This window comes from Nesoenas mayeri, assembly GCF_963082525.1.
Source record: "Nesoenas mayeri genome assembly, chromosome: 26".
NCBI classification, from domain to species: Eukaryota; Metazoa; Chordata; class Aves; order Columbiformes; family Columbidae; genus Nesoenas; species Nesoenas mayeri.
This window is the reverse complement of record NC_137552.1, coordinates 1717373-1730216: the sequence shown is the minus strand read 5'-3', so window position 1 is coordinate 1730216 and position 12844 is coordinate 1717373. Positions and strand designations below refer to the sequence as shown.

General features: G+C 51.9%; 1 protein-coding gene across 3 annotated transcripts in view; it reads left to right on the top strand.

The window, feature by feature from the left end:
* The window catches only part of NSF (N-ethylmaleimide sensitive factor, vesicle fusing ATPase), a 91925-nt gene that overhangs the window by 14442 nt on the left and 64639 nt on the right, over positions 1-12844 (top strand). For 2 of the 3 annotated variants that reach the window (XM_080360009.1, XM_080360010.1), the window contains exons 2-3: positions 3725-3810; positions 10175-10274. In XM_080360009.1, coding sequence (XP_080216135.1) covers positions 3725-3810; positions 10175-10274 — 186 coding nt within the window. Of the gene's footprint in view, positions 1-3724; positions 3811-10085; positions 10275-12844 lie in introns of all 3 variants that reach the window. The other variant, XM_080360008.1, reaches the window with a different exon arrangement.

The following is a 12844-nucleotide window of genomic DNA, read 5'->3' as shown; positions in this document are numbered from 1 at the left end:
ATCAGGGCATGCCCTTCAGAAAACTGTCCCCTTGCAAGTGAAGGAGAAATGATATAGTGGTGAACGCCTTTTATTTTATTGTGTGTGAAGCGCCCAAGGGGTTGTGTATCTCAGAATTCCTATTTATTTTTATTACAAGAATATCTAATGGAGTCTCTGCTTCAGATTCAGGTGGATAAATCTGTATCAAGGCTGAAAATATCACATGTATCACAGAATACTAGAAGGAAGGAAGGTTGGAAGGGCCCTGGAAAGCTCATCCAGTGCAATCCCCCCATGGAGCAGGAACACCCAGATGAGGTTACACAGGAAGGTGTCCAGGCGGGTTGGAATGTCTGCACAGAAGGAGACTCCACAACCCCCTGGGCAGCCTGGGCCAGGCTCTGACACCCTCACCACGAACAAGTTGCTTCTCATCTCTAAGTGGAGCCTCCTGTGTTCCAGTTTGCACCCATTGCCCCTTGTCCTGTCCCTGGTTGTCACCAGCAGAGCCTGGCTCCATCCTCCTGACACTGCCCCTTTCCATATTGATCCCAGCAATGAGTCCCCCCTCAGTGTCCTCTTGTCCAGCTCCAGAGCCCCAGCTCCCTCAGCCTTTCCTCACACGGGAGATGCTCCACTCCCTGCAGCATCTTGGTGGCTGCGCTGGACTCTCTGCAGCAGTTCCCTGTCCTGCTGGAACTGAGGGGCCACAGCTGGACACAAGATTCCAGGTGTGGTCTCCCCAGGGCAGAGCAGAGGGGCAGGAGAACCTCTCTGACCTACTGACCACATCATGGGAAACTGAGCATTATTGAGTAAAAATAATGAATTAGTCCTCTAAATAGCAGGGACTCCAGGAGACTTACATTTCAACATGAAGAGTGGATTTGATGTATTTTCTTGGATTCTCGTCTCAAACGACCGGGGGGTCGGGCAGAGGTTGGTGGCTCGTGGGAAATCGCTGCGATGTGCGGTGGGATGGGGGCGGTTCCTGCTCCCGCTGTTGGGGTTCGAGGCTGTTTCAGGAGAAAATCCTTCCTGAATTGCTCTGGGCCACTGGTTGACCCTGACAAACAGTTTCTGTTGCAGCGCCGGCAAATCTGTATCTGACAAAGAAAATAGTTGTGCTTTGATGCTAAAAATAACAGCCTGGAAGGTCAAGTTGAGCTTTCCTCCAAATTACATTCTGCAGCCTATAGCTGGTGACAGAGAAATCCTGATTTTTCCAGCCTTTTCGCTACTTCTGGGGGAATTTGGAACCTAATTTTCACCCTTTTTTGTGGAATAATTCTGCAGAATCGGGGGGTCGGGGTGTGGGACGGGACTGGGGTTCCTCCCCATACCGCACACGCTGCGTCATGACGGGACGGGGCAACCTGGGCCCAGAGTGGGGTTTGGGGATTTTAGCTGCTGATTCATGATAATAGTGGAGGGGAAAGAAAATAAAACAGCTGGTGTTGAAATGGGATTGATCCTTTGACTTTAGGGACAAAAAAAAGGAAGGTGGAGAACACGTCCACAAAATTTGTTGCATTGATTTTTTTTAATAGTGATAGGCTGGAAATGACAATTTAACTTAGTTTTCTTCTGTTTGTTACTCATCCGTGATGTTTCCTGTACTGTAGGAAATATTCTTTGCATCATGATGTTTCTTTTGAGAAGTTTTATAGAGAGATTCGTTGGAGCGGGAGAGCAGCTGAGATTAAACCTTCCTGCGCCTGCCAGCGCTGCCCTGTGCTCTGGGGTTTGACGTGTTTGTGCCCAGAATGGACCTGCTCCAATTTCAGTTTTCTGAGTAATATCAGGAAGAAGAGAAGTGACGTCTTCATTCCACCCTCATTGCCCCACATAGTCTCTCTGAGCCAGCCCAGCAGGACACAGAACCCCAGGATCCCAGGCTGGTTGGGCTGCAGGATCCCTGTAGATCCCCAGCCCTGCTCACGCAGGGTCCCAGAGCAGATCACACAGGATCCCGGGGGTTTGAATGTCTCGGAGAAGGAGACTCCACACCCGCTCTGGGCAGCCTGGGCCAGGCTCTGGCACCGCAAAGGGAAGAAGTTTCTCCTCATGTTCAGATGGAGCCTCCTGTGTTTCAGTCTGTGCCCGTTGCCCCTCACCCTGGCGCTGGGCACCATGAACAGAGTCTGGTCCATCCTCTGACCCCCACCCTGAGATATTGATCCATTGAGCAGATCCCTCTCAGCTTCTCTTCTCCAGCTCCACAGCCCCAGCTCTCTCTGTGTCTCCCCATCACAAAGATGCTCCAGAGCCCTCAGCATCTTTGTGTCCCTGCCTGGACTCTCTGCAGTGGTTCCTTGTCCTTCTCAACCTGGAGAGCCCAGCACTGGCCCCAGTTGTGCAGATGTGGCCTCCCCAGGGCAGAGCAGAGGGGGAGGATTCACCTCCCTGACCTGCTGCTCACACTCTTCCTCACACACCCCAGGTCCCATTGGCCTCTTGGTCCCACGGCCACATTGGTGACTCACGGTCACCCTGTTGTTGACCAGAACTCCCAGGTCCCTCTGCAGAGCTGCTCCCAGCAGGTCCCCCAACCTGTGCTGGTGCTGGGGGTTGTTCCTCCCCAGGTGCAGGACCCTGCACTGGCCCTTGTTGGACTTCATCAGGTTCTTCTTGCCCAGCCCAGCCTGGCCAGGTCTCTGGATGGCAGCGCAGCCTCTGGGGTGTCACCCAGTTTGGGATCGGCAAACTTGCTGGGGGTGCACTCGGTCTCTTCATCCAGGTCATTGATGAACAGGTTGAACAGGACTGGACCCAGTATTGACCCTGGGGATCCCCACTGACTACAGGACCCCAACCAGACCTCTGCACAGCTGATCACAGCCCTCTGGGCTCTGCCATCCAGCCAGTTCATGACCCACCCTCATCGTGTGCTCATCCTGTGCTTGTCTGTGCGGATGCTGTGTGGGATGGTGTGAAAAGCTGCCCAGGTGGTAGTGGCACTAGGTTGTCTCTGGGCTGTTTTGCCTCACCAGCTTGCAAAATATCCCAGTATTTTGTTTCTCAGGAAGATGCGTCTCCCAGCGAACGCTTTGCTATCTGCTGGTGCGGGGCAGGGTGAGGGGGTGCACAGGAGCACCGGGGTGCGTAGATCATAGAATGGTTCTGGTTGGAAAAGACCCTCCAGATGATGGAGTCCAACCGTTCCCCACCCCATGTCCTGAGAACCTCATGTCCGTCTGTCCAGCCCTCCAGGGATGGTGACTCCAGCACTGCCCTGGGCAGCCTGTTCCAATGCCCCACAGCCCTTTGGGGAAGAAATTGTTCCCACATCCAACCTCAACCTCCCCTGGCGCAACTTGAGGCCGTTTCCTCTGCTCCTGGCGCTTGTTCCTGGGGAGCAGAGCCCGACCCCCCTGGCTCCAAGCTCCTTTCAGGCAGTTTGGAGATCAGATGATCTCCCCTCAGCCTCATTAGTAACTTAACACTTGCCTTGCCGGCTTTTTCTAGGTAATTTTTAGGTATTTTTCCTAGATATGCTGAAAAATTGGAGGGATACAGGACTAAAGCACAGAGCTTTGGGTACAAACATCGGCACCAAATAGAAGCATCTGGAAAAACGCCGAAGAGGGAGAGGAGCTTGTCCATGCAGCGACTGTGCTCCCCGAGCGCGTTAACGCTCGTGAGACCTGTTTGTGCTTTATGGATTTGCAAAGGTTTGGAGGCTTTGCCTTTGTAAGCAAAACTAGGTTTGTATTTGACAGTTTCTTCTCCTGTTTCGCAGCCTATGCAAGCGGCGAGATGTCCCACGGACGAGCTGTCGCTGACCAACTGCGCCGTGGTGAACGAGAAGGACTTTCCCTCTGGGCAGTAAGTGTGAATTCTCGCTCATTCGACTTGGAATCGAGAAGGAATTGTTTTCAAAATTTGCATGAAGGTGGAAGGTAATTTGGGGTTTGGGAGGCTGAATACCATAGGTTATTAAATAACTTCCATCGAGACCAAAACTTTAAATATGCCTCTTTCTTAGAGCTGGAGAGACTAAAAACCAGTCAGTCTTTCTCTGAAGCTTTTTTCCTCGGGAACCGGATCTGCTTAAATAATGATAATTACTATTTTAATCACTATTTTAATGCTGGACTTCAGGCCTTTTGTTTTGTTTTGTTTTGCTGCCGTTCCTGTTACATACTTAGAATATTTGGACCATTTCAAGCAGATTTTTGTCATTTAATTGTGTTACCGGGGGCATCTTCTCGCTTTCCCAGCGTCTCGGAGTGAACGGAGTCAGCAGAAACTCTCGTTCCGGGGCTTTTTGTGCACAAGAACAAAGGAAAACCAGACTGTGGGCACAACAATTTGGATTCTTTAATTCCAGTTCAGTGGTGACCGATAGCAGCGGCCTTGGGGTTTTACTTTTGTGAAAAAGGTGGAAAACACATCAATTTTTCAGCTCAGCCCACACAGAAAGGCTTTGGAATTAAAAGAAGGATTAAAAGATTGGATTAAAAGAAGGCTGTGCTGCCATCCAGAGACCTGGACAGGCTGGGGAGTTGGGCAGGGAAAAATGTAATGAAATAGAACAAGGGCAAGTGTAGAGTCTTGAATGTGGGCAGGAACAACCCCAGGTTCCAGTGTAAGTTGGGGAATGAGCTATTAGAGAGCAGCGTAGGGGAAAGGGAGCTGGGGGTCCTGGGGACAGCAGGGTGACCATGAGCCAGCACTGGGCCCTTGTGGCCAGGAAGCCAATGGGACCTGGGGTGGGTTAGAAGGGGGTGGTCAGTAGGTCAGAGAGGTTCTCCTGCCTCTCTGCTCTGCCCTGGGGAGACCACACCTGGAATCTTGTGTCCAGCTGTGGCCCCTCAGTTCCAGCAGGACAGGGAACTGCTGGAGAGAGTCCAGCGCAGCCACCAAGATGCTGCAGGGAGTGGAGCATCTCCCGTGTGAGGAAAGGCTGAGGGAGCTGGGGCTCTGGAGCTGGACAAGAGGACACTGAGGGGGGACTCATTGCTGGGGATCAAGATGGAAAGGGGCAGTGTCAGGAGGATGGAGCCAGGCTCTGCTGGTGACAACCAGGGACAGGACAAGGGGCAATGGGTGCAAACTGGAACACAGGAGGTTCCACTCAAAGATGAGAAGCAACTTGTTGGGGATGAGGGTGTCAGAGCCTGGCCCAGGCTGCCCAGGGGGTTGTGGAGTCTCCTTCTGTGCAGACATTCCAACCCGCCTGGACACCTTCCTGTGTAACCTCATCTGGGTGTTCCTGCTCCATGGGGGGATTGCACTGGATGAGCTTTCCAGGGCCCTTCAACCCCTGACACTCTGGGATTCTGTGAATCCAATTGAAATAATTAGTTTCCTTGCTTTGCTGCAACTGTATAGCAGCTCTTAAAGATTTCGAAATGTAGATTGTGAACAGAAGGAATGAATTTTGCAGAAAGTATCATGTGCAGCAGAAGGTTTGGTTTGCAAAATGGGGAAAAAAAGTTAAAAAAGATATTAAATGATGCAGTTGGGGCCTTCCCGTGAAATATCTGGCCTGGGTGGGTTCTGCTGGGGACGGAGAAGGAAGCGGCAGGGAGCGAGGGGATGATGTGATTTAAGACTTGATTCATTTTGTGCTGCCCTGGAGAGCTGTGCTGTTCCCTAGTGAGAGACTGAGCTTTAATAAAACACCAAAACAAAGCGAAAACACCTAAACCAACCTTAAATCAGCACAACTTTGGGAGTCAGAAGCAGCAAAAAGTATCTGCTTGCACGGAGCAGTGTCCTGCTCTCCTCCTATGATGTAGATTTTTTTTTAAAGTGATTCACTGCGAAAATACCTGAACATTGTACCTCATGCATTATAGAAATGTTAATTTCCTCAGATATGGATGTCCTGGGGACACGCAGCTTCCAGACCGGCAGCACCAGCTGCTTCTCTTTCATCGCCTGTATGGAAGCGCGAGGAAGAAACACCCCGTATCTGGGGCTGATTCTCCCCGAGAGAGCTGCTTATTTCTAGAAATCGAGGCTCAGAAAGAGAGCAGCGTATGTTTGCTTTGCCAGCAGATGCTATAAATCACTTGGAGAAGTGGAAGGGTGCGGAGAAGCCCAGCTGCTGAGGCTGCAGCGGTGGTGCTGCATTGCAGATCCGCCGAGCGGCCGGCTCTCGTGCTCCGCGGCCAGCGGGCTGGGCTCGTGCCGCCCTCGCCGCGGCACAGGCTGTTCTGGTAGCGCTTGCACTCAGGGCTTTGCCTTCACGCTTCCGTTCGGTGTGCGGCCGGGAGCTCGGCCCCGGATGGGGGGGATGGCGCAGCCCCAGGGTGCCACTGTACATCTTTTTATGCTTCATTTTCTGCATCCTGCAAGTCGGGCAGGCGTGAGTCAGTGTTCTGTGCCGCGTGATGCAGTGTGTTATTATAGTACCGTCTCGGTTTGATGAGTTACACTGACTTAAGTTCCCATGACATCTCCCAGTGTATTTTGGAGTGAGAAACAAGTGCTGGAAACACCCAGGAGGGGAAGGGGACAAGTCCGGGAGGAAACCAGCACAGCTTATCTCAATGGCAATTGTTTTTTCTATGTTGAGAGCTAACAAATTATTCTTACCTTTTATTCTGCTTTTCACATGGGAAGACAATCCATCTTATCTCGCGCCAGAAAAGGCTGTGAGGAGCCTTGCTGAATAATTTATATGCGTTTCCAAACATGCACGTGGGGCACAACAGCCCCATGGATGCTGCAGCTGGGGAGGAGCGGCTGGAAAAAGACCTGGAGGTGTTAGTGAGAGCGGCTGAACATGAGCCAGCGTGTGCCCAGGTGGCCAAGAGGCCACAGGATCCTGGCTGGTACCAGCGCTGGTGTGGCCAGCAGGCCCAGGGCAGCGACCGTCCCTGTGCTGGGACCTGGGGAGGCCAAACCACCAATGCTGGGGCAGTTCTGGGCCCCTCACACCAAGAAAACCCTTGAGGTGCTGGAGCGAGTGCAGAGAAGGGAACGGAGCTGGTGAGGGGCTGGAGCACAAGTGTGATGGAGCGGCTGAGGGACCTGGGGGTTCAGCTGGAGAACAGGAGCTGAGGGGAGACCTTCTGATCTCTGAACTGCCTGAAAGGAGCTTGGAGCCAGGGGGGTCGGGCTCTGCTCCCCAGGAACAAGCGCCAGGAGCAGAGGAAACGGCCTCAAGTTGCGCCAGGGGAGGTTGAGGTTGGATGTGGGAACAATTTCTTCCCCAAAGGGCTGTGGGGCATTGGAACAGGCTGCCCAGGGCAGTGCTGGAGTCACCATCCCTGGAGGGCTGGACAGACGGACATGAGGTTCTCAGGACATGGGGCAGTGCGGGGGGTGGGCAACGGTTGCACTCGATGTGCTTGAGGGTCTTTTCCAACCAAAATGATGCTGTAATTCACGAGTATGAAAACTAACGGACACCCAGGTTAAATTACCTATTATGTTTTTCTGTTGGTTTGCTCAGCCTGGTCGGGGGATTTACCAGCAGTTTCCTGGGCCGTGGCAGGAGCTCTGCTCATGATCCGCCGTCAGCTCCGCTGTGCTGCTCGCTGTTCCAGCCAAGGCTTTACACGTGTTAGAGCCACAGTTCCTTCCCTTCCAGCTCTTGGGAGGTATCAGCCCCTGGTGACTCATTTTGTTCGTTAATAAGCAGAAGCTGTTGATGTGGCTGAGATTTCCTCCCTGTGTCTGTGTGAGCTCTCCCAGCTCCTTCCTGGGGAACATCCATGTAGGAAAATGCATTTAGTTTTTCCCGCTATTGCCTTGTTTTGAACATTCTTAATACTCAGGTTACTTATAGCTTGTTGAAAACCGCCTGCTCCTGCTGTCTTGGAGAAGAAACATGGTTGTTCCTTTGCCTTTTGGAGACTTTTCTCAAAGAACCTCTCAGGATTTGACCTTTCCTAATCTTCCTCCTTGGCTGGGGATTTATTTCAGAAAGATGATATTTTTGAGCCAGACAGTGCAGTGCCCAGGATCCAGTTCTGTCTTAAGCAGCTTCGATCTTGGGTCTTTTTCTGGCTGACGAGTTGTTTCTAGTAGGATGTTATTTGTTATCCCGCGTATTTCCTGATGACATATTCCAGTAGCGTAACTGGGACTTAAATTTGCCTCCAGGCATGTTTGATTAACGCTCTGCAACATAATACCTTGCTTTCCACTTGGTTGTATATTGATATTAATTGGAGTTACTCAGGCTGATACACTCAGTGGTGAAAGCTCTTGATTTTAGTCCCGGCTTTCTGGGCGGCTGCTCTGGTTTATCTGCTACTCAGTTTAAAGCGGAACAGTCCCCGGAGGAGCGCTCAGGGGAAGGATGGTGTCCCCAGACCTGCTGGTGACACTTTTCCTCCCGCAGCCGATGCCGTTGCCGTCCCTGCTGCAGGACATGTTGCTGGGTCACCTTCGACTCCTTGTTCTCAGGTCGTTTTCTGCAGAGCCACGTTCCAGCCAGTTGGCTCCCGGCCTGTGCTGCTGCTCGGGGTTATTCCTCCCCACTTGGAGGACTTTGCGTTTTCCTTTGTTGAACTCGCTGGGATTTGCGTCAGTCTGTATCTCCCCCCTGTCCGAGTCGTTCTGAATGGCGGCACCATGAGCACCATAGAATCATCTCGGTTGGAACAGACCCTCGGGATCATTGAGTCCAACCATAACCCAACCCCATCACTAACCCATGTCCCTGAGAACCTCGTCTGAACGCCTTTTAAACCCCTCCAGGGCTGGTGACTCCAGCACTGCCCTGGGCAGCCTGTTCCAATGCCCCACAGCCCTTTCCGGGAAGAATTTTTTCCTAATATCCAATCTAAACCTCCCCTGATGCAACTTGAGGCCATTTTCTTATCATAGATAAGGATATAAGGCTACAGGAGAGTGTCCAGAGGAGGGACACCAATTTGGTGAAGGTTTGGAGGGGAAGCCGTATGAGGAGCGGCTGCAGTCCCTGGGTTTGCTCAGCTGGAGCAGAGCAGACTGAGGGCAGAGCTCATGGGCTGCAGGTTCAGCAGGAGCAGGAGGGGCAGGGTGAGCTCTGCTCTGTGACAGTGACAGAGCCCAGGGAGCGGCAGAAGATGAGCCAGAGAGGGTCAGTGGGACATGAGGAAAAGGTTCTTCACCCAGAGGTGCTGGACACTGAACAGGCTCCCCAGGGAGGTGTCACGGCCCAACCTGACAGTGTTCAAGAAGAGACTGGACACCGTCCTCAGACACACGGGGTGACCTGTGGGGTGTCCTGTGCAGGGACAGGGGTTGGACTCCATGATCCTGTGGGTCCCTCCAGTTCAGCACATTCCATGATTCCATGAATACATTCACTGCCAGGGCGGGTTCCCAGGACCGTGGGCCTTGTCTGGTGTCCCAGCTCATCTGTCCCTTTGGTTCTGGCCGTGGGGCAGAGGGGACACCCCAGGTCGCGTGAGCTGGTGGCTCCTGTACCCAGGGGTGTCAAAGTGCCCGCAGCTGAGAAGAAGAACATGAGGTGGAAGCTGGTTCCGCTGTCACCTCTGCCACCAGCGCACACAAATCCACCTGCCTTTGCTTTTGCTTTCTTACGCCAAAGGTGAATCCGCCTTTCACGTGGTCAGAGCTGCCCGGCGTAGTCTGGGGAGGACTTTGAGCAGCTTTGGAGCTTCTTTGTTTCTGACGATTCAGCGTAGAGAGCGACAGGAGGCACATACAATATTGTGATTTTATAACAGTTCTGACCTTCAGGTGCCGTCTGAGCTGCCGGTCGCTGTTGGGGAGGAGGATCAGCCTCAGCGCCCATGGGGTTTTATTTATATACAGAAGTTCTGCTGCCATCAAACTTCTAAACTACACATTAAATCCTTGTGCAGACTTTGCAGCTGTTTCCTGTTGAAATCACCGCTGGGGTTTACTGCTTAGACTGGGGTAAAATATTAATGCTTTGGTGTTAGATGCTTGAGATACGAAACCAGAGTTGATTTTTTGCTACAGCAGCTTTGACCTTTATGCTTATAGTTTGGTTATCTCATGTTTGCATATTGTAATTCTTGAGGTAAGGGGAGTTATTAGTACAATTATCAGTACAAGGTAATTATTAGTACAGTGTCTTCAGGTCACGCTGTATCTCTGATGGGCAGACTCCTGTGCACCAGCGTCGCGGTGCAGCTCTGAACCCTTTCTTTTTGCTTTTATAGGACCAGATACATTTTCTTCCTTTGAATTATCGCAGCACCGGCAGCGATGCTCAATGTCAGACTGAAATACCCTTTGCTCTCTCTCCCAGACACGTCGTTGTGAAGACTTCTCCCAACCACAAGTACATTTTCACGCTGAGAACGCATCCCTCGGTTGTTCCTGGCAGCATCGCCTTCAGCTTGCCCCAGGTACCGTTAATATATGGTTTAACTTACTGTTTCGCTATAGAATAAGGAAAATCTCTTCCAAGATCAGGCTTGAAGGTACCAATTCTGACCGGAGGGAGATGTCTGTATAAACGTATCCTACAGATTGATTTCTGACAGCAAAAGTTCAAGGAGACTTTTACTATAGCTGAAGCAACTTGCTTTTATTGCTTCGATCTATTTGTAGCGCACGGTGGGATAAAAATACTAGAAAAGGTGTAAATCAACCTTTGTAAAATACACCAGAAACAAACTATATCAGAAAGAAAAGCCGAAGCGGTGTCTGCTGTTCTTTGTGATTTGTATTGTTTCCGATTTAACAGGTTTTCTTTGCTATTCTGATCTTTTAAAACCCGCAGGAGTTCCATTGTTGGTGTTGCCAGATGGAAAGTGCAACATAATGCATTGAATAGATTGAACTTGTCTTCTCTTTCTTAATTAAGTCAAGTTACACCTGTGAAGTGATGGTTAGAATAAATAATTGATACAATTAACTTATAGACAGCAAAATGAACTTTGTGGCCTTTAACTGGCTTAGGCGGTGGGTCACAAAACGTAAAACTGCGGCAACCACGATCCCTGATTTAATGCTGTTGTAATTTCCTGCGTGGAAATAGAGTCTCTGTGTGTCTGGGCATAAGCCCCCAAACACCTTTTTGTTCCTTCACATCTTGTTCAAATGCAGATTTGTCCAGATTGGTGGGTGAAGAGGATGTTGAGTGAGGCCCAAAAATGAAAAGCAGAAGATATTTGTATCACAAGGTTCATGTAGATGCATTCGTGCTCTAGGGTTGTTTTTGGTAGGTTCCAGTAGTTATTATAGACCCAGGAAAGCTCTTTTGCTATGGACTGAGGTGGGTTGCTCACCCCTAAAAAGCGACTGTGGTGTTAAGTGTTAGAGCTGCTGGGAGGTGAGTGTTTAATTTCAGTATTCCTGGCACCGGGATTCAGTTTCCAGTATTTCCCGAAGCCTTAAATATCTGAGACCCCAAGAAAGTCTGTTGTATGTTTATTATGCACATGAGGTTCTTGACCACCTTCATTCTGCAGCAATCTCAGCTCTTAGGCCTAAAGACGAAAAGCCGTGACAAATGTTGAGTATCGCAGGGCCCAGAAGGTGATGGGCTGTGCAGCGTGACAGGCGTAGCAGAAAACACCCCTGTGAACACAGGAGTTGAGCCACAGGGAGGATCCCAACTGCAATTGGGTGAAATTTGGTGATAGGCTTAACCTGGCGGGTTTAAACCCAGCCCAGGGTTTGCGGAAGCACCAGTGCCCGTCACCATTCCTGCGCCGGTGTCACCATTCCTGCGCCGGTGTCACCAGTGCCCGTCACCATTCCTGCGCCGGTGTCACCATTCCTGCGCCGGTGTCACCATTCCTGCGCCAGTGTCACCAGTGCCCATCACCATTCCTGCACTGGTGTCACCATTCCTGCACTGGTGTCACCATTCCTGCACCGGTGTCACCATTCCTGCACTGGTGTCACCAGTGTCCGTCACCATTCCTGCACCAGTGTCACCATTCCTGCACCGGTGTCACCATTCCTGCACCGGTGTCACCAGTGTCCGTCACCATTCCTGCACCGGTGTCACCATTCCTGCACCGATCTCACCAGTGCCCGTCACCATTCCTGCGCTGTTGTCACCATTCCTGCACCGGTGTCACCAGTGCCCGTCACCATTCCTGCGCCAGTGTCCCCAATGCCCGTCACCATTCCTGCACAGGTGTCACCATTCCTGCACCGGTGTCACCAGTGCCCATCACCATTCCTGCACCGGTGTCACCAGTGCCCGTCACCATTCCTGCACCGGTGTCACCATTCCTGCACCGGTGTCACCAGTGCCCACCACCATTCCTGCACTGGTGTCACCATTCCTGCACCAGTGTCCCCAGTGCCCACCACCATTCCTGCACCAGTGTGACCATTCCTGCACCGGTGTGACCATTCCTGCACCGGTGTCACCAGTGCCCGTCACCATTCCTGCACTGGTGTCACCATTCCTGCGCCGGTGTCACCAGTGCCCATCACCATTCCTGCACTGGTGTCACCATTCCTGCACCAGTGTCACCAGTGCCCGTCACCATTCCTGCACTGGTGTCACCATTCCTGCGCTGGTGTCACCAGTGCCCGTCACCATTCCTGTGCCGGTGTCACCATTCCTGTGCCGGTGTCACCGTTCCTGCGCCGGTGTCACCAGTGCCCGTCACCATTCCTGCACTGGTGTCACCATTCCCGCGCTGGTGTCACCAGTGCCTGTCACCATTCCTGCGCCAGTGTCACCATTCCCGTGCCGGTGTCACCAGTGTCCGTCACCATTCCTGCACCGGTGTCACCATTCCTGCACCGATCTCACCAGTGCCCGTCATCATTCCTGCGCCGGTGTCACCAGTGCCCGTCACCATTCCTGCACTGGTGTCACCATTCCTGCACCGGTGTCACCAGTGCCCGTCACCATTCCTGCACTGGTGTCACCATTCCTGCACCGGTGTCACCAGTGCCCGTCACCATTCCTGCACAGGTGTCACCATTCCTGCACCGGTGTCACCAG